Consider the following 24,791-nt stretch of genomic DNA (forward strand, 5'->3'; position numbering starts at 1 on the left):
ATAAGAAGCAAGCCCCTGAGTTCCTGTATGTATGAAGAACGGAGAGAGGGATAGAGTTAAGAGAAGGAACAGCGACTGAGTGATGATTCATTGCTACGTAGGAGACCTTTCCGAATCCTCGACCGTCGACACTGTATCCAAATTGACGGTGGATCTCCCAAATCAGTAGTCGGAAAGGACGTCATGACCACCACCTGTCGAGCTCTGTTTTGTTTTCGTCAGTTGGCTAGGTCCCGCGAAACCGAAATGGCCATACTTTGAATGTATATCAGCAATCACAAAGGAACGTCATTTTTCATTTTCCAGACTTGATACAGCTGCTAGAGTTGGGTGATGGAGGATTCGATCAGTCTGGCGGCGAAACTCCATAGGCAGGGGCTTAGGATGCAATTTGTCAGCTCTCCAGATCGGCCTTCCCTTGGTGTACGCTTGCATTGGCAAATAATCGTCCGTTTTTCGCCCAACAGCAGGTCTTCAGGCATCATGATTGTGGACGGACTTCTGGCTGCTGGCTCTATCAATAATTTAGAAACTAATAATGTCCGGTCGCAAAAGTACACGGAAAGAGTGCATTGATGTATGGAGGGGTGTACACTTGCGACTGTTATCAGGGATTTAAAGGCTGTTTTCCATTTGCGTTCAGTTGCAGGCGGTCTGGGTCTCCTCCACGCGCATTCAACTAAACCACCATATCCTCAACAATTCAGAACTCAGCTGCGATAAAATTGGCTTTGTCGGAGCAGAGTATTCTCATGGAGTGTCCACTTTGCGCTTTTATGTTTAATGATAAAGACGGAACCCTTCATCACAACTTCTCTCCTTCAATTGCATATGACGGCCACTCGATCCTATCTGACAAAGTGACAAATGGCTTTTGGCAGCGGCAGTGAGACATACGCGCCCTAAAATAAATGGATCTTGTGGAGGTCTGCCACCCCAAAAAAGGAGAAGAATTGATCGGAGAGCGATGTCTGGAGCTTCTTGCCAGAGGGCGGACTCTATGATGTCCATCGGCAACGACGAACAACCACGAACTTTTCTTCGAAAAAAGCCTCTGGGGATCTCTAACAGACAGATTGCAGGGTCTTTGCGAAGGCTTACATCAAGCTCATAGAGCCGGATAAACCGGTGAATCATCCATATCATGGCAGGGTGTCTTCTGCTGGCAAAATAATGTAGTTTAATCCAGAGGCGACGAAACCACCTTGGTGGTCATCTGGAATAATTCATCGTGATCCTGATCATCTACTCGAAGCCGGGATGGAGAAAGACTTTTTTGTATATACCATTGCTAATATCAAGCAGAACGTGTTCGAGTCCTTATCTCAATGCCTTGTGATCTGCACACATACATCTGGGTATGGTGGTTCTCTGCATGTCAACCTTTTTCCAGAAAGCTTTTTCTTAAAAGAAGAGCCTAGCTTTTTTTTTTTTTTTTTTTTTCTATTGTAGTCAACTGGTTGCTTCGTGAAGAGCATCGTCAGGTACTTGAAAGTCATTTTGGTCGAGAGAAGATCAACCCAAGTATAATTCACCTCCAGCGATATATCATTACACAGGCACCTTGGCGCAACAGCATCTATGATATTATCTGTCCTCAAGTCTTGTTCAATCAAGATGAAGTGTACCATATTCCCTCCAGTGACATGATGCTCCAAAGTGCTTTTTGCCCGTCCCATCAATTGGCCGAATTTGTCTTATTATTCATTGAGGCGGTTCATTAATACCATTCCCCCAAATATTTTTGCCTAAAGCGATACCATCTCCATACCAAACCGGCGGTTCATGGACGCAACCAGTGCGAGTTGCTTTGCAAGATCATCTGGGTTATTAGCCGCTTGCCTTGAGTCGTAGTTTCCTTTGCCGACGTACCACTCGCGACTGAGAGACATCTACGTGCCACGTACGAGCCCGATCAGGATGTCCAGGCGTGCGTACAATCGGAATATGTTCGCGTGTAACTTTATAGAATTAGAAGGCATTGGTGTCAGTGTTTCGCGAGCTAATGAGTACGCTGCTTGATGGTGACTGATCCTGTTCGCATAATCTCCGAGGTATTCCTGGTTTGGGAAGTTTATGAGTGAACATTCAAAGATAAGACCATCTTGCTTCAAAATATCTCCAGCGTTACTCGAACGAGGATTGTACATAATGTTGCCTCCGTATGTTGCTCCCCGGAGCGAAGAGCCTCGCCCTGCAAGACCAGAGCTTCATGATAACGATCAAAAATTTGCAGAGTTCTCCCTCCGGGCTGTGAAGTGTATGGTGGTATGCCGATAAGCACACTAGGGCATACAGTAATGGAGTATACCACAAAGCGAGATCCATTATACTGTGTCGGAAATAGAGGGCACTTGTAGACCTTAGGGAGAAGTGTTCGTGCGTAATAAAGGTTTGATAGAATTCCAGATAGAAAAGTAGAATTCCCGACAGGTGGCTCGACCTCAACAGGTCGAGTGTAGTGCGGCTAGTGTTGGCCCACTGCAAAAGTGTTCTTTTGGAAGTCCAATGCGATTCGGTCGGATGGGGAAGAAAGCTGAACTCCGGCGCCTGTTTGATGCTGTTCTTCAGCAAATGTTGTTCTTTGGGCACCCTACGAGAATTGGGACCAAGGTTGAGGCTACTGCATAGCGAGGACAACGAACAAATTGATCGAATACCGCTTGGTCCCTCATTGACCGTGATCTCATGGTGGCTGTCTTTGCATGTCGTTATCTTACGGGAAGAATCGATGCTTTGCGATCGTCGCCGAAAACTATGTGATTTGCTACTTTTTTTGGCAACGCCCGCAGGATGGATGGGTCTCATCACATTTGATGCGTCGATGGCGACAGTTGAGGCAACCGTTTTTCGTGCGTTTATACTACGTTTTACCTGTCAGGATCTGCTGGGTCTGTTGGCTAGACGAATAGGACTGTTACGGATATTCATAATTCCGAATATGATTGGCGCGAATGTTCGCAGCGAATAGAAAATTTATTCGCATTCGCATCCGTCATGCAAAATGTCTGCGGATACGAATGCGAATTCCGAATATTCGTTATTCTTGCCGACCCCTAAGGAACACACATGACCTTTAAGTCGTACCACTCACATGAAGTTTTTATAAGCAACCGATGAAATGCGTGATCGCACAAGGGGATGTGGGAAAATCACAACGTATTTCCCTACCGAGTGGGCCACCTAAGTATCCCGTGAGGTAGGGCCAGCTCTGGCACCTTCTCAGCCGCGTACGAGGGCAAAAACGAAGTGTAGTGTATGTGGAATCCAGGGTCATAGAATGACTACATGTCCTAATAGACCTCGACTTTAGCTCATTGAATTTAATGGCGTTTTGGTTGAGATAAATGCATTTAAAATGAATAGACCGCTGTAGGTGGCCCACGCGGTAGGGGTGGCACACTCGGTAGGGAAATACGTTATCGCCGGCAGTTTGGTGAGAAGACATCAAGAGGTGAGAAATAGATTTTGTCAAAATGGTGTCGACTAGGGCGCAGAGGGCCCACTTATTCAAATTGTTCTCAACGACAAGACAAGCCTGGATGAGAATCCGAAGATATCCAGATGTTTGGGATTACTGGTTCCCGAACCAGAATGTTGTTTACTAGAGGCGTGCGGAATACGTCGACGCTAGGTGACTCATAGCATACTCTCATGTAAGTTTGTTTCCCTCTCCATCATACTCGGACTACCTAAGCATTGGGGTCCGTAGACAATCCCAGAACTGACGTAGATGGAGAGCTGAGTGCAATTTGTCAATATAAGAGAGTCAATCCAACACCAGATCACGTATATTGCAATCAACCAAATTAAGCCTTAGACTAAAGACAGTTTTCCCTTCATGCTACCCAAGATAAGCTATTTTTGAAAGTGTCAGTTGTCCCACCTATGATAACCTATTTGTAAAAGTCGAAGTGATCACGCTTGATAGCGTCAGCACCCTTCTCGGCAATCATGTACACGGAATTCTGGATCCGGCAGTCAGGAATGACGGGGATGCAAGACGCATCGATCACACGGAGATTCTTGATGCCATGGACCCTGAGACCGGGGTCAACCACACCCTGCTGGATGTTCTTGGACAGACGGGCGGTACCGCAAGGGTGGAAAGAAGTCTGGGAGCGGTCGAGCACAGTTCGCCTCATGAGCTTATCGTCATGCAATGGCATGGGCCAGGGGTATTCGTCTTCGATGATATCTTTGAAGCCTTCGCCATTCTTGAGAACGTCGTAAGCGTAGCGGATGCCCTCGCGGATGGCGATGATGTCGAGATCGTTGTTGAAGTAGTTGAGATTGATGTTGGCCTGCTGCAAGGGATCATCGCTGTTCAGCGTGATCTCGCCACCCTCGGAGACAGGCCGAACGAGGTCAACCATGACGGTGATGTAGTTGCCTTTGCTTGGGGTCGGGTAGTGCCACTGGAATGCACTTCCGAACAGACAAACAAAATCGAGTTCGAAATGGGGCTGGCCGTATGGACAGAATGGGTCCTTGTTGTCGTTCGAGGCCTTGGCTTGACGATAAGTAGGATCCTTCTCCAAGTAGCTGTCAATTCGGGGGAACCCAACCATCTCGAGGAATCCAGAGCCCAGTGGACCACGGTGATTGGACTCATACGCTTTGATGGCCTGTTTGTTGTGTGGAGTGTCCTTCCGCAGGATGTAGTCGTCCATGCCGAAGCCGTCTTTCAGGCGAAGGACGAACGGAACACCGGGGTGATCCAAGAGATGCTGTCCAACGTGCGCATTGTCGACGATCATGGGGATTCCGTGCTTCTTGAGTTCCGCGGCGGGCCCGATGCCACTCAGCATGAGCAGCTTGGGAGTCTCGAAGACACCTTGCGAGACGATGACTTCACGGATCGCAAAAAGGTTGAGCTCCTGACCGGAAGTCAGGATGACAGTCACACCCTTGCAAGTCTTGTCCGCGGCATCGATGATCAGCCTCTTGGAGTGCGCTTGAGGAAGGATGGTGATATTTGGTTTATCGGCGACACAAAGGAAACTGCCCGAGCGCCGGCCCTTATAGATGGTGTTGACACTATGGGTCAGACCAGACATCTTTCCGTCGAAGATGTTCTCGGTGACGGGATGACCGGTAGACTTCCAAGCCTTGGTAAGCAGGTCTCTGAACGGCTTCATCTCGGGAATTAATTCCGAGTGGGAGATCGGAATCGGGCCACCTTGGCCAATCTTCTTCAGGTCTGGCGAATACGCCTTTTCGTCATCGTAGTAGGTAGCACTCTTCCGCAGGTAGGGCACCAGAGGGTCCCATGTCCACTCTTTTCCACCGTATTCCTCCCACATGTCAAACGTGCCCTTGGAACCCGGGGCCCAGGTGAAGTAGTTCAGGGAGGAACTTCCTCCAAGGACCTTCCCGCGAGTGTTGGGCTTCTCGACGCGCTCATAGTCATCTCGCTTGACCATGGTGGTTTTGAAGGACCAGTCATACTCGCTGTCCCGGAGCTCCATTGCATTCGACGGAACCCGGATGGGCTCAAGGTCTTTGGCATTTTCAACGCCAGCTTCCACGACCAGAATCTTGGCTTTGGGATTCTCAGCCAGACGACCAGCAACTACGTTACCGGCCGTGCCTCCACCCACGACAATGAAGTCGAACCTAGCATTGTCCTGGATCGGCATGTTGGAGTTCAAGGATGAAATATTTATTTCAATTGAGAAGAGAAGTGTGAAATGATTGTAGAGAATGAAGAGCTTGTTTCCAGGGCGACTTCCGAGGATTTAATGCTACTGGTGGATTGGGATTTCCGAATGTTACCATGTAGAACCAACACCTGGATTTTGGTTTGTGTCATTGACTTGAAAAGACGAGGTGGTGGATGAGTGCATCGTTCCACAAAAATGCTCTGTTCATTTCTTATTGGTGTCATAGTCCTCCCCAATACAGGGCAGGTGGCGTCTACGGGGCATTGATTTGCATCCCTTGACCCCTCATCCCGACGACGGGGAATGAAGGTGATGTCATATCTTGATTGGCCGAGGGGGAGAGAAAGCTAAGCTCATGGGCCGCGACCGAGAGAGCTCCGGGTGAGACCGAAGTGGCCAAAACCACGCACTCTGTGATCGTAGCACTCACGGAGGCAGAAATCCATCAATCTACCCTGTGGAAATTCTTGGCTTGGAACATGTTCAATTACTGCTATGTGTGTCCGCAACGCCATTCAAAACTCAATTGAATTTGCACTCGAAATGGTAGGTGAATGGTCGGTGAACAATCGGCTGGAACGTAAGTGTGCACTTGCAGGGAACCGTTGACATGAAGCTGCGGGCCTGTCCAGAAGAAGCCGGAACCGCAATGCCCTGGATCTAGAACCAAAAGCCAAAGGTTAAAGTTCCCGCTGTCAATCCCTACGCGGCAATGATGATCTGCGTCTTTTGTTTGCGACTGGATTGGGAAATACCATTCAGCCAATCAGAGGCTCGCTTTCCTACTACCCTGTTCGGTATTACTCCTAAACTCAGTAGATACCGATTTAATCATTGCGTCACCTTGTGCGGAGAAATGCGACGAGAGCTGAGATCAATAGAGATGTCATCGTGTTTGGAGATCCAATGAATGTGTCCGTAATATTAATAGTGAGAGCCAATCCCATGCCATTTGATTTCAATTTCCTCCGTGTATCATTCTGGTGTATTTCCATCTAGCTCCAATCAATTCCTCCTACCCAGCCATTCCACATTGACCATGGGCGACAAAAGATACTACACTTTGGCCGAAGGTATCCGGGCTTGCCGCAATTCGCGTGACGATCTATTTCTGACTATGTATAGGCTGCCCTTATGCCAGCAACAACACGGCGGTTTTGATGAAAGGGAAGCAGGGTGGTGGGCTCGCTCTGCTCCAAGACACACAGCTCATCGAGACATTGGCCCATTTCTCTCGCGAAAGAATTCCTGAGCGGTAAATCCATCTTATCCCGGGGTGATCAGAGCCAACATATACTAACGGTTCACTTCGACAACAGGGTCGTCCACGCCAAAGCTATCGGGTACGTTGGAAAACCCCTTCCCGGAAGAACTCGCGGTTGACTGTCCAGATCCTATGGAGAATTCGAAGTCACTCAAGATTGCACCGATTTCACCAGTGCCAGCTTTCTCAACAAAGTTGGGAAGAAGACCCCCGTTCTCCAGCGCGTTTCAACCGTCGGACCCGAGTCGGGATCCGCGGATACCTCTCGCGATGTGCATGGGGGGGCCATGAAGTTCTACACGGACGAGGGAAACCTCGACTGGGTGTTTAACAACACGGTACGCGTAGAGGATGTTTGGAAAACTCTTGGTTCTTCTTCTAACATTCTTCCCTACAGCCCGTCTTTTTCATTCGAGATCCGATCAAATTCCCGTCAATGAACAGATCCCACAAGCGGCACCCTCGAAGTCATCTTCCCGACCCGAATATGGCAAGTCGTCAATTTCCCACACGGAATGATTAGTTCTAACTAGAGCAACAGTTCTGGGAGTAGGTTACATATTCTGTTTTGGGGCTCCCCAAAGGGAAAAAAATCTCACTGCAAATCTAACTGAATATAGTTTCCACGTTGGCAATCCCGAAGGCATCCACCAGCTCCTGGTTCTCTTTAGCGACCGTGGCACCCCAAGATCGGTTCGCTACATGAACTCGTACAGTGGCCACACGTACCGATTCACCAAGCCGGTAATTCATGCCGCTACGGAGTACCCAGACGCCGCGCTAACCAGACTGTCAGGATGGAACGTTCAAATATGCCAAAATCCACGTCAAATCAGAGCAAGGAATCGAGAATTTCGATCGTGAGGAGGCCACGCGGCTCGCCGGCGAGAACCCAGACTATATGATCCAGGACATGTTTGAGGCTATTGAACGAGGCGACTATCCAGCGTGGAAAGTGTACGTGCAGCTGATGAGTCCCGAGGAAGCAGAGAAATACCGGTGGAACATCTTCGATATGACCAAGGTCTGGCCGCATCGGGATTTTCCTTTACGGGAAATTGGGCGTCTCACGATGAACCGAAACGTATGTGACCCTGACTGATTTCTCTTTGGAATCGTGGAGCTAACCTAAACTAGCCAAATAACTACTTTACGGATATCGAGCAAGCTGCATTTTCCCCTTCGACCATGGTCCCCGGCTTTGCTGTGTCGGCTGACCCAGGTATCCCTCCCTTTCTTTCTGCCTTCTTTTTTCAGTCACTCTGATAACTCATGTTCAATCTAGTCCTTCAAGCGCGACTATTCGCCTACCCCGATGCTGCCCGCTACCGACTCGGCGTGAACTACCAGCAAATTCCTACCAACGCCGCCAAGGTGCAGGTGTACTGCCCTTTCGAGCGGGATGGTGCGATGAGAATGGACGGCAATTACGGCGGCGATCCTAACTACGTTGGATCCTCGATTCAGCCCACCACCTTCTACCAAGACGTGAAGAAGACAACCCCCCAGGCACTGAACCTCAGTGGTGAACATGAAAAGTGGGTGGGAGAGGTCTCGGCATTCACCAGTCACATCGTCGACGATGACTTTGTTCAGCCGGCAGAGTTATGGGAGGTCATCGGAAGGGACCCTGGTCACCAAGAAAGGGTGATCGAAAACCTCGTAGGCAGTCTGATCAGGGTGAGATATCCCGAACTACGCAAGGCTGTCTACAGTGCGTACCCATTCCGCTATGACTCATTTGCTTCATAAACTAATGCGAGACGCAGGCCTTTTCAGTCGCGTCAACCAGGATCTGGGGTCGAAAGTGCAAAAGCGCACCGAGGAAGAGATCAAGGCCATGTAGAAAGGTCTGTTTGGACTTTTTTCTCTTCCTTCAGTAGGCTAGTATATTTTCAAATCTTCTTTCTAGGTGACCAGAATGCCAAGGCAATCCTTTTTGTCTAATGTTTTGCTTTTAGCATACATGTTTAGGACTTGGAATCATATTGCCGTCGGTTGATCTCCACCAACTCAGGCCTGTGCATATAATCAGTCTCCAGGTAGATAGAATAGAAGATTCACGAGTCTGCCGTGGCGCAAGCCAATACTAAGCCCAGTTCGGTCCACAAATCAGCTCTTGTTATTCTCATTCTGCATAGAGCGACCCCATCTTGTGATCTGCGTCGCCTCAGCCTGTGATCGCCTGCGGCTTGCAGGGCTTACGTTATCGATGCCTCAGGCAGAGAGGCACTTGCCAACACACTCGGGCAATTGAAAGGCTCTCGCTTGCCGGCGCATTATGTAATTTTAGTCTACTCTACCGCCTGTAGGTCTAGCGAATAACAACCATGCGATCCTATTAGTATCTCAAACCACATTGGGATACCACAATTATTTCTATCTAGTATCGCACAGCACAAACTTATCGCACAAGTGACCATGTCCCCTCCGAATTCTAGCTTCTCTAAAGTGTTACCGCAGTACACATTTGTCGCTCAAAATGTTCAATCAGAGGCTCGAAGTCATGCGATGAAAGAGCACTGGAAACGACGACACCAGTGCAAACATGAGGCAAAATTACATCACCGGAACCAATCCTCTCGGACCCTGCTTCCGAGATCAGAATCTTCCTCTAGTGGGAAAAATTCACCAACCGTGAGAGCGAGTAGCTCTTCGGGCTTAGAACCGGATAGGGACGAAGCTGAGATGGAGAACCAAGCAACTCAATCGGGCATTCCTTCCCAGCTGCTCAGTGGCTTGAGCCATGCACTGTCAAGCGCAAGACCTGACCCATTTCAAACTTGTCCAATTCATCTGACCGGCCAGCATCAGAAGCTTCTCCACCACTGTGCGTGGACAGCCCGGAGATTCAAGTTACCGTCAATTAGCGTATTTGGCTGACGAGACTCTAGGGATTGGCGCCCATGCCGCCATGATGTTCGAGGATCTGGATGTCACAGGGTTCAACCCAATGAGAGATGTTTGGTTCCCTTTAGACCTTTCGAATGCTTCTTCCTTCAACTGCATCATGGCGCATTCGGCTGCGCATTTATCTCATTTATACGCGGGTATTCCCCCGTGCCGAGGAACAGGCTCTTTTGATGCTCTCAACTATAAGCTTGAAGCTGTCAGAATTCTACGGCTTTGGCTGAACGATCCTGAGAAAAAACTTAGTGAGGACGCTTTTTCTGCCGTTGTTCGGCTGCTCACATTCGAGGTGGGTTTTCATACCGGGAATCTGATTTCATTGACTAATCAGCTTTCCCAGCGGTACTGGGGTACAGTGGAAAACTGGAAGATTCACCGCGATGGTCTCCAGGGAATGATTGATGCCAAGGGTGGAGTACAATCTCTTTATAATAACTGGCGCCTAGAACTTGTGATCTACCTGTTTGTAACCCAGGGAAAAGATTAATCGACCAATGCATGGTACTAACTAACTCTTAGCGTCTCGCTGATGTCACAACCATCATGGCTCGAACCCACCAACAATCTTAAACAAATCTCTCGCCCACCTTTGTCTCCTATTTTTCAGCAGCAGAACTCATCTGTGGATATTCATCAAGTTCGCTGCCTTTGGTTAATATCGTTCATCCAGGATATGAGGACTTTCATGGGATCTTTCCGCACCAGGAAGCTTTCTCCCTTCCTATTCACCCATGCCGCGGTAGGACTTTTACGTCGAGACTTTCAAAATTCTCTTGAGACCCGATTCAAAGAATCTTGCGTCACGCCACGGGAAAGCGAACTTTTGATATGTTTGTTTTCCATCAGCGTACTGGTACAAGAGTTAATTTCCACTTTTCCAGAAGGTGACTGCACCGTGTCTGTGTACCCTACCGGACTGGACGCATTGGAAGCTCTCCTGGCAGTATCACATCACAGATGGGGGAATTCGGTACACGAGCTGCACTCGATTTTATATGGAAGTCAGACCAGCCTTTTTGAGGAGGAACCCCAAAAAATGGATTACGCGATCAATCTTGTGCAGGTCCTTCGCACATTAAGCTTGGAAGCACGCCAGGGAGTTGAAAGATGTCTCCTGAACCTCCTCTACCAGATCGGGAACAACAAAGAATCGGTTCTCATGGATGATGGGTGGTCACCAGACTCACTCCTGTCGTCAATTCACGGCCATTAGACAGTGTGTGTTGACAAATTATATCAACCATCGATCCGTGACATACATCCGTCATGGACGCAGCCAAGTGAGACCATATCCTAGTAGTGACCAGTATCCATACATGTGTACGGTGCGTCGGAATGAAGTCTTAAAGCAGTCTCGAAACATCGAAGCACATGTATCTACATCAGACCTCCGTAGGTCCTGCCCTCTTCTTCCAGTTTCTCGTCCTCCTGGATGTATTTCTTGAAGCCAGCTTCGTCCTTCTTCAACTCGGAGCGTAGCCCACCCTCGTGCGGGGACTTGTCATTGGCCTGGTCCTCCTTCCCATTTTTATGATGGTGGTGGTCGAGGATTTTTTCTAGCAAATTTTCCTTGTGCTTGTTAGGCTCCTGGGTATCTATCATCAACCAATCATTAATTGAGTTTGCAGGCAAAAGCGGTGGTCCCAAACCTTCGGGCATATTGAATAGGTCCTAGGATGGGAAATGAGGTGGGCTTGCGTTGTGTAGGGATGGAGAATAACCAAGTAGACCAGTTTGTGCCGCTCCATATTGTGCGATAGAATTCTAGATCTTAAGTACTTCATAGTTTACTGCATGGACTGCGGAGATAAGTGGAATGACGTTGTTGATCTGAAGTACGTCCGAAGCCAGTAGTACTAATGGGCCAATCATAGGCTTTGGTGGTCTGATGGTGACTAATTGTTGGATTCATTTGTAACATTTTGCATGAAACCAGTGATTGAAAGTGGAAGATATCCCGCATTTTGAGCAAATAAACTCGCCAAAATAGAAATATTCTGATAACTGTGATGCCATGCAGAAGCGAGGTAGGCATACGATTAATGCAGACCCACAGCCTAAGACTGTCTGTAAGATACAAGCTGGCGAGAAATACTGCCTTGGGCAAGGTCATATAAAGCCGTATTTGCCAAGAACTTGCTTATCTGCCCTGTTTACTTAATCTATGAGTCGATCAACGGGGAGACGACTCGATGATGTCACGAGTCCAGATCTGACATGTCAATCCGGTAGTGGTATTGGCCAATCAGAGCCATTCAAGCAATGGCCTTCCATCCGACCCAGCGTTCCGACCCAGCGTCTGGACATTGAGAGCTACCGGGGCAATTCTTGCTTATAGAAATTTCAAAACATCCACACGAACAATGAGTGCCATAACAACTGCAAGCACTCGGCCCGTGACATCGCCCATCACACGACATGCAACCTTCCTCGTCCTGACAGTCACATCCCCCTCCGCAATTTTAACTATCCGCTCAATGCTCGCCAACGTCTCCAGACTCACCAAAAACGTGTCCTTCCGTGATGACGACGCCAAATTTGCCTGTACCGTGGGCATTGGCGCCTCAATCTGGAACAGCTTGACAAACACTCCCACGTCCTACGGAGCTACACCCCTTCCACGAAGTCAAGGGCGCCAAACACACTGCTATCTCAACGCCGGGCGATCTTCTCTTCCACATGCGCTCCGAACGCCGCGATCTCTGCTTTGAGTTCGAGCGGAAGCTCATGGATAGTTTTGGTGATGCGGTACATCTCGAAGACGAGACCACCGGATTCCGCTATTTCGACGCGCGCGATCTTCTCGGTTTCGTCGATGGTACTGCGAACCCCGTCAGTCCCGATGTCCCAACCTCCGTCCTTGTCGCGACCGAAGACGACAATGCGCACGCACAAGGGGGTAGCTACGTCGTCGTTCAGAAACACGTCAACGATCTGCCTGGGTGGAAACGCATCGGAACAGAACAACAAGAACAGATTATCGGGCGCACAAAGCCCGATAATATTGAACTCGATGACGCCGAGGACGGAAAGCAGGCGTCTCACAAAATACTCGGTACCATTGAAGATCAGGAGGGTAACGAGCACGATATCTTACGTGATAACATGCCGGTTGGATCTCCGGCGTCCGGCGAGTCCGGACTTACTGTATTGGGTAGACACGGAGGCTGTGGGTTATTGAGAAAATGCTCGAGCGGATGTTTGTGGACATCCGCCTGGGCTACATGATCGATTGCTTTGCTTTTGGAAGCCGTTGACTGGCTCTGTTTTCTTTGCGCCGTCGGCGGATGTCCTGGATGGCCTTGATGGACGATGAGGGCGGAACTGGCAGCTAATGAAGCCTTGAGACTGCATGTAACTCATCATCCTCGGTTCATTTGCATACCTTGTAGCTATGTGTTCGTGAAAATTCTTTGAAAGAATCTAACTGAGCAAGAACAACGCTTGAAGTACTAATGCTGGAAATGGTCACTTCGCAACGCAGTCTTGATACATATCAAGCGAACAGAGTCAAAAGACAGAAACGAAGATGACGCAATGAAATCGAAATATGTAGTGGACCAGGATCACCTCTGAAGATAGCGAAGAGATTAATGCCGTAAGTCATTCATCACAAGCCGACACTCGGAGCTGACTTGTCGCCTGCACCTCGAGCTGCTTGGCCTCCTCCCATTGGCCCTCCTGCCAGTATGCCGTTGCCAACCTTAGCCTTCAACAAGGATCACCATGGCAAAAGGCGAGCAGATCATGACCCTCCCCATCAATCACTAAACCCACTTCTACTGTGAGATTTTAGTTCAAGCTTATTTTTCAGTCTTATTTCATGATTTCCGATTCTTTTCGTTGTCAGTCTCATCAAATAAGTGGGAGAGGCTCGCATAATGTAGACTGCAAGCGCGACACGGGATCTTGGTACCGAACGGCCCGCGGCGCCATTCTGGGGTTTCGACCCTCGAACAACTGTGACAGTGTGTATGAGTTATCTGGATTGTGAGCCAAGATTAGGCTCGAGCGACTTGATATGGATATTTTCCGACATACCCAGTGCGGTTGCTGCAGGGGTTTCTGCGCAGGGTTTTGTCTACCTTTGGAGTTTCCTCCAGCAGGCTGCCAGGTTGTGGGATTGGCCACAGTTCGACCTTTTGAAGAGACAATAGCGCCGGAAGATTTGCCAAGTAGGCCGTTACTCGACGATCTATCAATTCGCGAATTTGTTAGGCCATTCGAATGAATCGCAGGCATCGTGTGCACATTGGTTGGCGTGAATACGGCGCAATATATGTCTGGCAAGATGCATATGTCAAACAAGTATCTTAAGCTAGGATCGCTTTCTTTCTTGCATTTTTATCTTCAAAAATTAAGCAAGAAAACACTTTCTCCTGGTAAGAAAATTCTTAACCCGTTCCATACTAACCTTGTCGTTTAGGAAATCTCAACGCCATTTACTGCAGGCCAAAGGCATGGATTTCAAAAGGTGGTAAATTGGGCCGCGCTGCAGTAGCCTATGGAATCGACTGAAGTCGTCAGAAAAAGCGGTAATCTGTTGGAGATATAAGCTTACGGTGCACAAGATGAGATTGTTTGACAATACCAAATACTTATTGTAATTTGTCAAACATAAAAATGGGTGGCCTATTCCATGGTTCGCCGCGGGAAGTAAAGAGGAATCAGTTCTTGACTCTAACTCTACATTGACTTTCGTTTTAAGTAGAAAGGGTGTTAACGGAGAGCGGAGAACAGCGGAGAATGACTTCCGCAGAGTGCAAGAAAAGGCAAGATAGCTCGGAGGTGACCCGCCCACTCTCGGTGACGCATTGAGGGTGATTATAGACACGATGCCGGTTTTCCGACGAGCTGGTCAGGTTTAATGCCATTTTCTAATTACAGACGAGACGAACACGCATGCTCTCTACGAAGAAAAATAGTGCACGGCGTTGGAAACGGCTCAGGAGCAAAAAATACCAGTTCAACATGAGGCAGTGGATAATCAGAAAGCTGAATTTGTCGTTTTCGGTGAAAGGAAGTAGCAAAGTAGCAATGAAACTCTTGCAGAACAGAACAGGGACTCATTTGCAGCGAATATGTGCAATTTGGAGAAACCACAACGGAAGGCTATCGATCACACACTACCCAGAAAGTATATTAAAATAGAATCTATAAAGAATGGTCAATAGTTCGCGAGTGGTGATTGCGACAAACATCTGCACCGGCGTCGGATCAAGAATATCATGGACGTCAATCAGTCCGCCCGGGCGTTCTCGCGGAATCCGGAATTTCATGAACGAACCAAACATCCCAATGCAAAATTCCACCATCAGCGCACTGTGCTAAATAAGATGGAAATCGGCCTTCGATATGTGGCCCACAGTAGAACGATTGAACGTGAAAGACATTCACTAGTGATCAGTCATGGTCCTGGAAGGAAAGTATAGTATTTCTTTACTTGAATTTGCGGTTTGGATAGTGGGCCAGATCATAACGCGGATCCATGATTCGGCCGACGGGGCTAGTTCGGCTTTGCCTAGGGCGTCTTTTCAGCGTTGGCTTTCGGTGAGTCGGAAATGCCCCTCTCGTACGACTCGCCTTTATTGGCACAAACCAAGCCTGGGTTACTCCGTAATACTGTTCTATTTCCCACAAGGGTCGAGTTAAAAGCCTTTTGCCAATTTCGACCGATCAATTTTCCTATAAATTTCAGTCCGATATGAGCTGTGTCGATTCCCCTGCGTTTGTAGATATAATATAGCGTTGGAATAGGCACGAAGCCTCGTGGATTATTGATTTTATTCTGCTAACGTTCTCTCTCAACTATTGGCTGCTACAATTTGGAGACATACTAAATTCCGGCAAAAGACGAAATATTCTAGTTTTCTGGCCCGGCAGATCTTTCTCGGTCTCCGAGCTGTCCTACGTCCTACCTTAATTCAAGAAAACTAAGACGATCGGCGACATTCACTATCAGAGACGTTTCTCCCTTGCAGCTCTAGTAAGCCGATCCAAACATTTCGCCAAATTATTAGATTCTCATTTTGCTTGCTTACCTACAGGAACCACTTGTTCCGATTTGAGTTGCTGGGCTCTCAACTCCACATGAGGCGAGGCTTAGTGTTGACGCAGCGTGCATTTAGAGGCCCGGAGTTCACCGTAAATGTATCATCCCAATAGGAATTGAAATTTCCTGTTTACGTGCACAGCTTTTATTTTTATTGGCGGGTCAAACGAGTTCGTCGAAGATTTTCCCGACTAATCTCCGGAGATAATGGAGCCCAGAGTAGACTTGTTCCAAGCGACCATGAAATCTGACTCGCGCAGGGCACTTTAATCCACTTAGATTTCGCTGGCTGGATTCGCACATCTGAGGCCTTTCGCGCTTATCTTTAGCCTAGGTATAAAATGTTCAGGTGGCCGCGATATTCTCTTCTACTAAAATGGCAGGATAGCAGAGGAATATGAGAAGGTTACCTGAGATATTTGTCATATTTGACCACTCGAGACAGAACGACTGCAGTTGATAACTTTTATCTACAATAGTTGGTCTGGACCACTAGATTCGGTTTGCTCAAGCCCACATTTCCGGTCCTCTCCCTCGTGACCCCTGAGCTAGCTCGTAATCGTATGTATGTCAAATTATACCACAGGGGACTTGAATGCAGGATACTGCTTTATGGCCGAGATGGTTTACTCCGGGCTCCCTAATTACCCTTCTTCTTCTCGGCACGGGTTGCTTATCGCTTTTAATCTGCCGCTTGACCTTCTGTCAGAAGGTATGCGTCCCGAGAACTGCATTCAACCAGACCACGGTTGCACTGATCTGACGTGCGAAATACGTACGAGACTGATCTACGATGTTCCTGTACTGTTCTATATAGATGATCCTTGCTAAAATCCTTGCTAAAACCTTCGAAGTCCGGATCTGACTCCGAAAGACCAGCATCGTGTCGCTCTCCTCGCTACTAGGCACAGTAGGCCGCGCCATTTTAATGACAGAAGCTATGTAGATTCCCGCCCGTTGTGCCTGCAGAGTTGAGTCAGTAACTCGGTTTGTTGTAACATCCATCATCTGCTGCTACATAATCGTCCACGACGGAGGCATCGGCATGGCCCGCGTCAATACCGGTGTTGGGATTCGATTTGTATATGTAAGGCTTTGTTTGAAGAGGATAGCTATGAAGATCTTACCCTTCTGGAATATGTATGGTCATTTGGGTCTGTGACAGTCCAGGGCTTGGGAGCAGTGCAAACAGTTGATTGGTCAGAAAGTAACAAAGGTTGATCACTGAAGACGTGGAAAATGGGGGAATTGGCCTCCTGAGGTCTTGAGTGGGTATAGAAGAGAGGAATTTGTGTTGACTCTCAATCTTCTTCTCTTTTCTCCCCATCCTCTTCGTATCAAAGGACCGATTTTTCAGTCGAATCGAAAGGAATTTGCCTCCTCACGAGGTCTTTCACACAGGAAGTGTACGACTGAGGAAACACTGCGAACGCCACCGGAGGCGACGTCGTGTAGCGGTTACTGACCTCTATGCAGCTCCACGGCGAGTTCGAGTCCATACCACGAGTATTGGAGGAAAGTTCCAGAATGCTAGGTCTGATCTTACTCGCAGGGGCATCATCGATCGATGCGCCCTGCATGACTTCATCGTGAACGAGGGATGGAGATAGAGTCAGAGTTGGTACTGCTCGAGTGAGCAGACAGTACAGCCAATAAATAGCGATTAAGTTGCTTTTCAATATGCACGCTCTGTGCCCGCAGCATGCGGTCACGTTCTCGCTATCTCGCTAGTCGATTTCTGCGTATATGTCTTCCTTCTCGACAATTTCTTTCGTAATGCGTAAAGGTTTACCGGTGCACCTCGTATGTACCTCCTAAACTCAATTGGCAGAATTCAGTGGCGCATCCAAGCTGCGGTCCTTGCGCCGCGAGGCAGCGATGAAGTCTCTAGATGTGGTGAGATATAACAGTATAATGGGTAAGACTGGGCTCAGGGCCCAAAGTATATGAACGTTTGAGGATTGTTTAACGTCTATATAGAGCATGGCACAGGGCGAAAAATAACAGAAAATGGAAGCGATATCTGAATTTAGCTGGATGAAAAAATAGAGAAAGAAAATGAGTTTGCTAGCTCGGAAATAGGGCCCCAAGGTAGAGGGACCGAGGAAGTATATAATGGGACAATGTGTCGCGGGGTGATATGGATCATGCGGGCAGCAGACCATTGATTTGGCCTTCAAAAATTGAATTTGAAGGCGCCCCATGCAACTCCCTCGCTACGAATGGAGATAGGATGTGGTGTAAATATTTTAGTGCTTCGGACTTGGATATCTCGCGCAGCTCATGCAGGGTGCAGGTATTGTGCCGTAGGTGTCTAGCACTTCAAAACCGTGTGGAATCGTCATGGAGTGCTTCAAAAAAGCGACCTAGTGCCGGGTGCTGGTCTATTTCATTGAAAAATATGGAAACAAGGGACAGTAATCGAACGGGCGTAGGGCTTGAGTATTCATCTCAAATGTGCATTGACGTTCTCTCCACCACAGACTGTACCTTTTAAAACGCCCACATTGTTCAGCCATATACGTCTACCCCCTTCTCCGAATCGAACGCATCCTGGACGGTTCAGAATACCCCACTACGGTGCCTTTCGGTTGTACTTTTTGGCCTTGTCTTCATCTAAAGTACATATGAATGAGTAAGTGGCGATTATATCCACAGAAAAATGAAATCCGTGAGTTTCATGTTCGTGTCACAACTCGGCATACAAAAAAAAAAAAAAAGTCGTTGTTTGATTAATATATATCCTTTCATATACATCCTTTCAGTGACAAGATGCCTGAACCAGTACGCATTGGGCTCAGACTATCGAGCTTTTTCAACAGATCATCAACCGATTGGTTCTATGATTCATCAGTCAGAATGAAAACGCATGGGAGGGTTACAAATGGAATATAACTTACACTGGCCACGGCTTCAGCATCCTGTAGAGTAAATCGTATGATGTGGTTGACGGATTCAGGGTCAGATAGTAGGCCATCGATCCATCCGTCTACGGCCCTCACATCCCATTGGCCACGGGCCAGACGTAGGGATGGCTTGTGGTCGGCAATTTTCCTTATCATGCGTTCAATCGCCGTAGTAGTATGGTCATATCCACGGTGTGCAAGCAGACAACGTAGCGTACTTGGTATGATGTACCGCGAAGTGAAATATATGACAACGATAATCTCTTCGAGTGACCAAGACCACTCGGTCAACCTGTTCGACAATGGGGATTGCTGATTAAATTTGTTGCCACTATGACTCGCCGTCAACGGTACCCTCGCCTCCGATTCGTCTCGAAATGTTCTTCTCGAATCATTTATCCTTGCTTGACTTTCGACAAGGACTCCCCATTCAATGAATGGCGATGACACATCATCAATTTCGGCTTTTGTAGTTCCAACTGAACCGCATATTGATGACACGAACATGTCTATCAAGTGGTGGTTGAGAATCGAATCGCGACTAGCTGCAATCGATGGGGACGTTTCCTGGTGTAGCTTGCCATCTAGATCGGCATAGACGAGTGCATAGTAAGGATGTTGTATCGGGGGATGTCCTTGCTTCCTCATATTCTTCGTGTCTGACGTGACAAATGTTCCTGGTAAACAGTAAGTAAGCCTTTCTATCCACGGAGATATTCTGTACTTGGGTTTAAATAGTCTCTGGGTCACGAAATTTCCGCTGTGGGAAAACCCCACCCCTTGCCGATGATCTGTCAATCACGGCTTGCCGACTTGTGTGGCCGACGACCCATCTGCTAATCTTTCTAGCAGCCAGAGCCATGCCCTTTTGGAAGCTGGTGAATCAGAAAATGATTAGATGCGACCGAGAGCTACATGTAGCGCGTGATCAGAAGTAGGGACACGGTACGTATCTAAGGTAGAAACGTGGAAAAGATGGAACTTTGCGAAAGCTGGCACGACAAATAGGGAGATGTTCTGGTGGAACTTCATTGCGGTAGAAAACCTACTCAGACACACAATTAGACTTGGTATACTGCCTTAGACTCGCCTCACACAACTCTATAAAAAAGACCCAGCGGGACAGAAAAGGAAAACGTGTTATGTTAATATCGACCTTTTTTCAAGTTGTCACGGTACAATGGAATATGAAATCAATACTTGGGCCATGATGACCACAGGGCGCTTGGCGATGTCAACAAATGGCGGATTTTGCAGTTTGAAGTTCGATTTTTCTTTTCTTACTTTCTTTTTATTTTTTCCTTTTTGTTTTGGAACCCGTTTGTGTTGAACGGTGGTTTATCACGCTCGCTCCTGTTGCGGTGCAGGAGTGGCTGTGCCGTGGCTAGATAAGACTTGCTACCAATCGTAAAAAGGACCTTCGTGCAATGGACTCATCAGATTTGGGTTCAATGCGCTGCTGCGGATCCACTTAAGTCAAGTTCCATTTCACTAGCCACAAGTAGGCAAATGGCATGGTCAGTGCACCCTCCAACCCCCATCAAATAACAGCGGGGCTGTGGCTGAGAGCATATAGCGCAATCCAACAATTTCGATTGCTGATTTAGATCGGTTGGTGTTTAACGTGCCAATAGTCTAATTGCATCCACCAACCATATTGTTTGAAATTTGTCATGATTCACAAGCATCTGACTTTTTCTAGTTCTAGCCCAACTTAATAACCCACCTGAGAGTGGGAAGCAAATGTGCTCTTCAACTCCAACCTGGCCTATTTTCAGCCGGTTTCGGGTCGGTAGGATGGTTGATCGGCGCGTGCATTCACAATTTATCGCTCTATCCGGTCCAATAATTGGAACTCATTCCGCTTACCCATCAATCCCGCCCTGGACCACCCTGTGGCTGCGGCTGAGGCGCTTGCGGTATCGATGTGGACGTCTCGGGAATTCAGGTTAATGTTCGAGCTACCGACTATTCTTTGAGACGCTTCATTGGCTATTTGATACATATCCCGTTGTTCTGTCTGTCAATAAATGAAGTAGAGCCTTAGGCATTTCTACTGCTATGTGATCATGGTCGTCACTGGTGTTCTACTTCGGCATGTGATGAGTGAGCCCAAGGCTTTTGAATGGGAACTTGGAGGCATTAGCTACTACCTACTATGTTGATAGTATACTGAGGTTCAGACCTCTCGCTTTTCCATGTATAGTATTTTCGTAAGTGCAGATAGAGCGAAGCCTACACGAGAGCGCGGGACAAATATTGATGAGAACTTATACGTGGAAATATCCTACCTTGAACAACAAGTCATTTGTTAAATTCTTTGAAATACCCACCACGGAAGTAGTTTGAAAATTGCTGCTCCTATACAGCCTGTTTTCAGTGACTCATCTGGAACTTGAGGATTCTTGAGGATTCTACAACTGGAAAGCCGCTGCAGTCTGCTTCAAGGCGGTACTAAGCTGACTTAGCTCTTTCCAATAAAGATCATAATGAGTATCGGACTGTAGAAGTTCTACTGGAGTGTCATGTATGAAAAAGTGGTACGTATCTGGGGTGACCCCGCATGACTTATTGTCAAGAAGCACTATCAACAGTGTCGACATAATTTCTCCACGGGCTCCCTACAAAAAGGCTACCTCGTTGTAATCATCAAGGCTAGCTTCATCATCACATTGATCCGGCAGTTCATATATCTTCTCGTGTGGGGCTCTACTGGCCCTGTACCTTTCTTCTAGCAAAGCCTCATAGAGCGAGCATTCAAAGCTATTCAACTCAAAGCTGAACCTGTAACTTTGACCTTCCGGGGTTGACACAGGGCTTTTGCTTCGTGGGCTAACCAGCGGAGAGAAGGCTTCAGGATGTTGTAACAGGTATTGAGGAAGCGAGTGTTCCGTGACAAACGAATCAGAACGTCCGCGATGAGACGTATCGCTCCATACCGTGGGCTGGATATGAACACCTTTCTCAGCCTGTAGTGAGCTGTGATCAAACTGAGTAAGAGCATCATTCGGACAGCTCCTCAATGAATGGGTAGTGGAGAGGCTGCCGTTGCCGGCACAAGAAGCAAATGGCTCGTTGAAACTAGGGACACTCATTTCCGAAATAACATCAGAGGTTCTAGGCATTGGGAAAGACGTAGCTTTGGTCGAACTGGGGTTCCAAGAAGGCGAATTATGACGCTCACCACACCGATAAGCATTGAATTCATCTATCTTCATTCCATTGTGCAAAGTGTCTTTCTTGGCTGCCAAATCATTTCCAGATGGTCCTTTCTGAAAATTCCTTTTTTGGCGCCGGTTGATTGCTGGTAGAAGTTGGTTCGGGGAAATTCTCAGTTTGAGATCCGAAAATACTCGACGGATTTGCTTCTTGAATGGCAAACTCAACCCCTTTTTTGCATCTTCGTTTCTTTCCCCATCATCTGCTAGCAGAATTGAGGCAAGGGGACTGGGCGCTCTTGGGTGCCTCGTAGCGACCAGTTCTGGAACAGATTGTTGGCTGCTCGAGTTTGGACGGTGCAAAATCCGGTGCCGTTTTGAGCCTATCAGATAACCGACGGAGGCTTGCTCAAGAGCAGAGCGCCTATAACTGGCATTTGGCTCGAAATTTTTCAATTGCAGATAAATTGAAGGCAAGACTTCGTAAGAAGGTCTATGCAATGGATCCATGACTGTGGGGCCATCCAATATATGTTTAATTTGAGATTGACTGTTGCGGGTTTGGACATTGGTGGCCTCCCAACAAGTTGATGTAGACGAGGATGCAGGGACTGCGAGAACCTTGAAGCAATGGTGACTGCGGCACCAGCAAGAGCGATTGCATTCGAAAATGGTAATGTCAGCTCCAGCCATGATGCTTCGCAAGAATACACCAGGCTTGGTTGAATGAGAATTTGTATGAAGAATCTTAGATTGCGTTGGCAAAATGGAAATCAGAGAGAACACTAAATACTGCACAACAAAGGTTTTGAGCCAACAAAACCTGCGTATGTAGGGATCGGTTTCTTTTTATCCCTTGCGTGGCCACCCGGTAGGCGCAGACCTAAACCGCAGTGCGCTTACCACAAGCAGTTTGAGGCTTTTCTGATTCACACTTTGATACAGTCCTCGCATGGTAAATTGATATTTGGAATAATACAACAATAATGTTCTTCCGAGGCCTCTTGATTATTAATTCTTAACTTCACGATTCAATGGGCTTGAACAGTTCGCTGTTCTAGGCAATTAGATTTATTGCTTAAATACACTTTCGTGTATTCATTTAATTGACCGAGAGCCGACGGTGGAGGAGGGAAATGTTTGCGTGTAGCATATACCAGCCATGAACGACACTATGTTCCGGCAAAGAGAAATGACCAGTTAGAGAATCGGCCTTCACCTCCGCGTTAACACGCTCGAGATCTCGCAATCCCTCGGTCCCTAGCGGAGCAATACTATTTTATCCCCTTTTAAACCATAATGTCTACTACTTGTTGCGTACCTCCTAGACATCTCACATTCAGCGTTCGCCCCTAATTTCCCTAGGCCTTGGCTGGTATGAATGCCGTCATAGCATATGAATTGCTATTTGTTGGATCTATTCCGAGAACACCTCCTGCCTAGCTTCCACACCGAAGCGCAAAAATTTTACTGTATATCTGTAATAGTCCGAGACATCGAACCTGAGATCCGCTGAATTTTCATTCTAAGCCCGGAGTAAAGGGAATTGGTCACAAGCTACAGCACTCCACCCCCGATTTTTGTCGTTCTCCCGTACAAATGCAAGATCATCGTACCGAGCAAAAAAAAAAAAAAAAAAAGGATATAACTACGCGGCAGACTAGTGGCAGTGTGTAATACCAAAAGTCTACAATCCAGCTGCCCGCTCAGTTTGCATAGCCTATGGAAGCTTTCCGGGACTTTGCATTAATCTCCGAGGGCTCTCACGCGATACCTACTATGGATCTTTTTTGATACATCCGCCCGGGCTTTTATGATATCCGAAATGAATTAAGGGCTGGAACATACTCTAGGCGGGGAAATCCAGGTTCTTCGTAGGGCAGAGCCAAGAAAAACAGAAGACAAATAATATCGAACGCGGAACTTGTCGGATATGATTTGGGACGACCCTGAATATTGCTTGCAGGGGAAAGTAGTGTCTGAGGCGCGAGGAAAATTGAACTACGCGTATCCACGAATTCTCACTACCTGCTGACGCAGCTGCACATGGGCCACAATGGCTGCCCACCTACCGCGAGAAGATTGGTTACGGCGACGACGACGGCTGCGACTGCGGCGCGCAAGAAACAGTCCCCGACGTGCTTTGGACTGTCCAGGGCTGGTGGAGTTGCGAAGAAATTTGAGGAGAGAAGTGAGGGACGCGTTTAATAGCGTATCGAGCCTGCTGGGAGGCTCAAAACAAGGTGAAAAAGGAAAACACCACACCGTCTCGCGGGCCGACAAAGGAAGCAGTGTCTTGAGTGTTAACTGCTTTCGAATTTTACTGTTACAGTGTCATACGCAATATTTATACTGCCTAAGGATTGCCTTGAAGCTGATTTTCGCCTTGTGTGAACTGGACGTCGAATCATGCTACAAAGTCAGCAAATGGAAATGTAGTTCATTGTGGAACCAGTCAAAAGTGAAGTTATAGTGGCAACTTTTGTTCCATACATTTGAATCAAAACAATGAGATTTTGGATCAATTTTGTGGCAAAGAATCAAACCGGTGAATGGTTTTTCCTCTGCGCATGAGGCAGCCAGCACGTTGGTCAATTTGATCAGACAACCACGAATCACAGCATTGTTTTGATAGAAAACGAGGAATACGAAGCAAAATATGCTAGACTATACATATCTCTCAGAAGGGGTGGCCGAACGCCGAGCCAAGGAAGAACATTTCTAGAATGAAGCTAACTCCCAATAGAATTTAAGTAGCATTGACATCTAGCACTTGCGAATTTGAAACTTTACCGTAGTGCGTGATGCCTCATTTGAATTCTAGATCACTACTGC

At 47.5% G+C, this 24,791-nt stretch overlaps 7 protein-coding genes across 7 annotated transcripts; 3 read left to right on the top strand and 4 right to left on the bottom strand.

Moving 5' to 3' along the window:
* Nucleotides 1-1,325: 1,325 nt before the first annotated feature.
* Nucleotides 1,326-1,892, bottom strand: N7506_005342 (uncharacterized protein; the record flags this gene model as incomplete). The annotated part of the gene is made up of 3 exons (XM_056954636.1): nt 1,326-1,340; nt 1,458-1,696; nt 1,772-1,892. 3 exons carry the CDS (start codon nt 1,890-1,892, stop codon nt 1,326-1,328), a joined length of 375 nt encoding a protein of 124 aa, XP_056813525.1.
* A 2,004-nt stretch (nt 1,893-3,896) lies between these two features.
* On the bottom strand, nt 3,897-5,642 carry N7506_005343 (GMC family oxidoreductase; the record flags this gene model as incomplete). Its single annotated transcript, XM_056954637.1, has 1 exon — nt 3,897-5,642. The coding sequence occupies one exon, from the start codon at nt 5,640-5,642 to the stop codon at nt 3,897-3,899; it is 1,746 nt and encodes a 581-aa protein (XP_056813526.1).
* Nucleotides 5,643-6,705: 1,063 nt separating this feature from the next.
* Nucleotides 6,706-8,776, top strand: N7506_005344 (catalase; the record flags this gene model as incomplete). Its single annotated transcript, XM_056954638.1, has 10 exons — nt 6,706-6,739; nt 6,792-6,921; nt 6,986-7,009; nt 7,058-7,268; nt 7,328-7,452; nt 7,551-7,674; nt 7,727-8,014; nt 8,068-8,152; nt 8,216-8,644; nt 8,700-8,776. 10 exons carry the CDS (start codon nt 6,706-6,708, stop codon nt 8,774-8,776), a joined length of 1,527 nt encoding a protein of 508 aa, XP_056813527.1.
* Nucleotides 8,777-9,351: 575 nt separating this feature from the next.
* On the top strand, nt 9,352-11,053 carry N7506_005345 (uncharacterized protein; the record flags this gene model as incomplete). The annotated part of the gene is made up of 4 exons (XM_056954639.1): nt 9,352-9,760; nt 9,825-10,129; nt 10,181-10,302; nt 10,360-11,053. 4 exons carry the CDS (start codon nt 9,352-9,354, stop codon nt 11,051-11,053), a joined length of 1,530 nt encoding a protein of 509 aa, XP_056813528.1.
* A 164-nt stretch (nt 11,054-11,217) lies between these two features.
* N7506_005346 (uncharacterized protein) lies at nt 11,218-11,499 on the bottom strand (the record flags this gene model as incomplete). Its single annotated transcript, XM_056954640.1, has 1 exon — nt 11,218-11,499. The coding sequence occupies one exon, from the start codon at nt 11,497-11,499 to the stop codon at nt 11,218-11,220; it is 282 nt and encodes a 93-aa protein (XP_056813529.1).
* A 704-nt stretch (nt 11,500-12,203) lies between these two features.
* N7506_005347 (uncharacterized protein) lies at nt 12,204-13,068 on the top strand (the record flags this gene model as incomplete). The annotated part of the gene is made up of 2 exons (XM_056954641.1): nt 12,204-12,389; nt 12,448-13,068. 2 exons carry the CDS (start codon nt 12,204-12,206, stop codon nt 13,066-13,068), a joined length of 807 nt encoding a protein of 268 aa, XP_056813530.1.
* A 627-nt stretch (nt 13,069-13,695) lies between these two features.
* Nucleotides 13,696-14,082, bottom strand: N7506_005348 (uncharacterized protein; the record flags this gene model as incomplete). The annotated part of the gene is made up of 2 exons (XM_056954642.1): nt 13,696-13,800; nt 13,882-14,082. The coding sequence occupies 2 exons, from the start codon at nt 14,080-14,082 to the stop codon at nt 13,696-13,698; spliced, it is 306 nt and encodes a 101-aa protein (XP_056813531.1).
* Nucleotides 14,083-24,791: the final 10,709 nt, after the last annotated feature.

This window comes from Penicillium brevicompactum (assembly GCF_028827555.1).
Source record: "Penicillium brevicompactum strain IBT 35665 chromosome Unknown utg000003l_segment0_segment0, whole genome shotgun sequence".
Lineage (NCBI taxonomy): Eukaryota > Fungi > Ascomycota > Eurotiomycetes > Eurotiales > Aspergillaceae > Penicillium > Penicillium brevicompactum.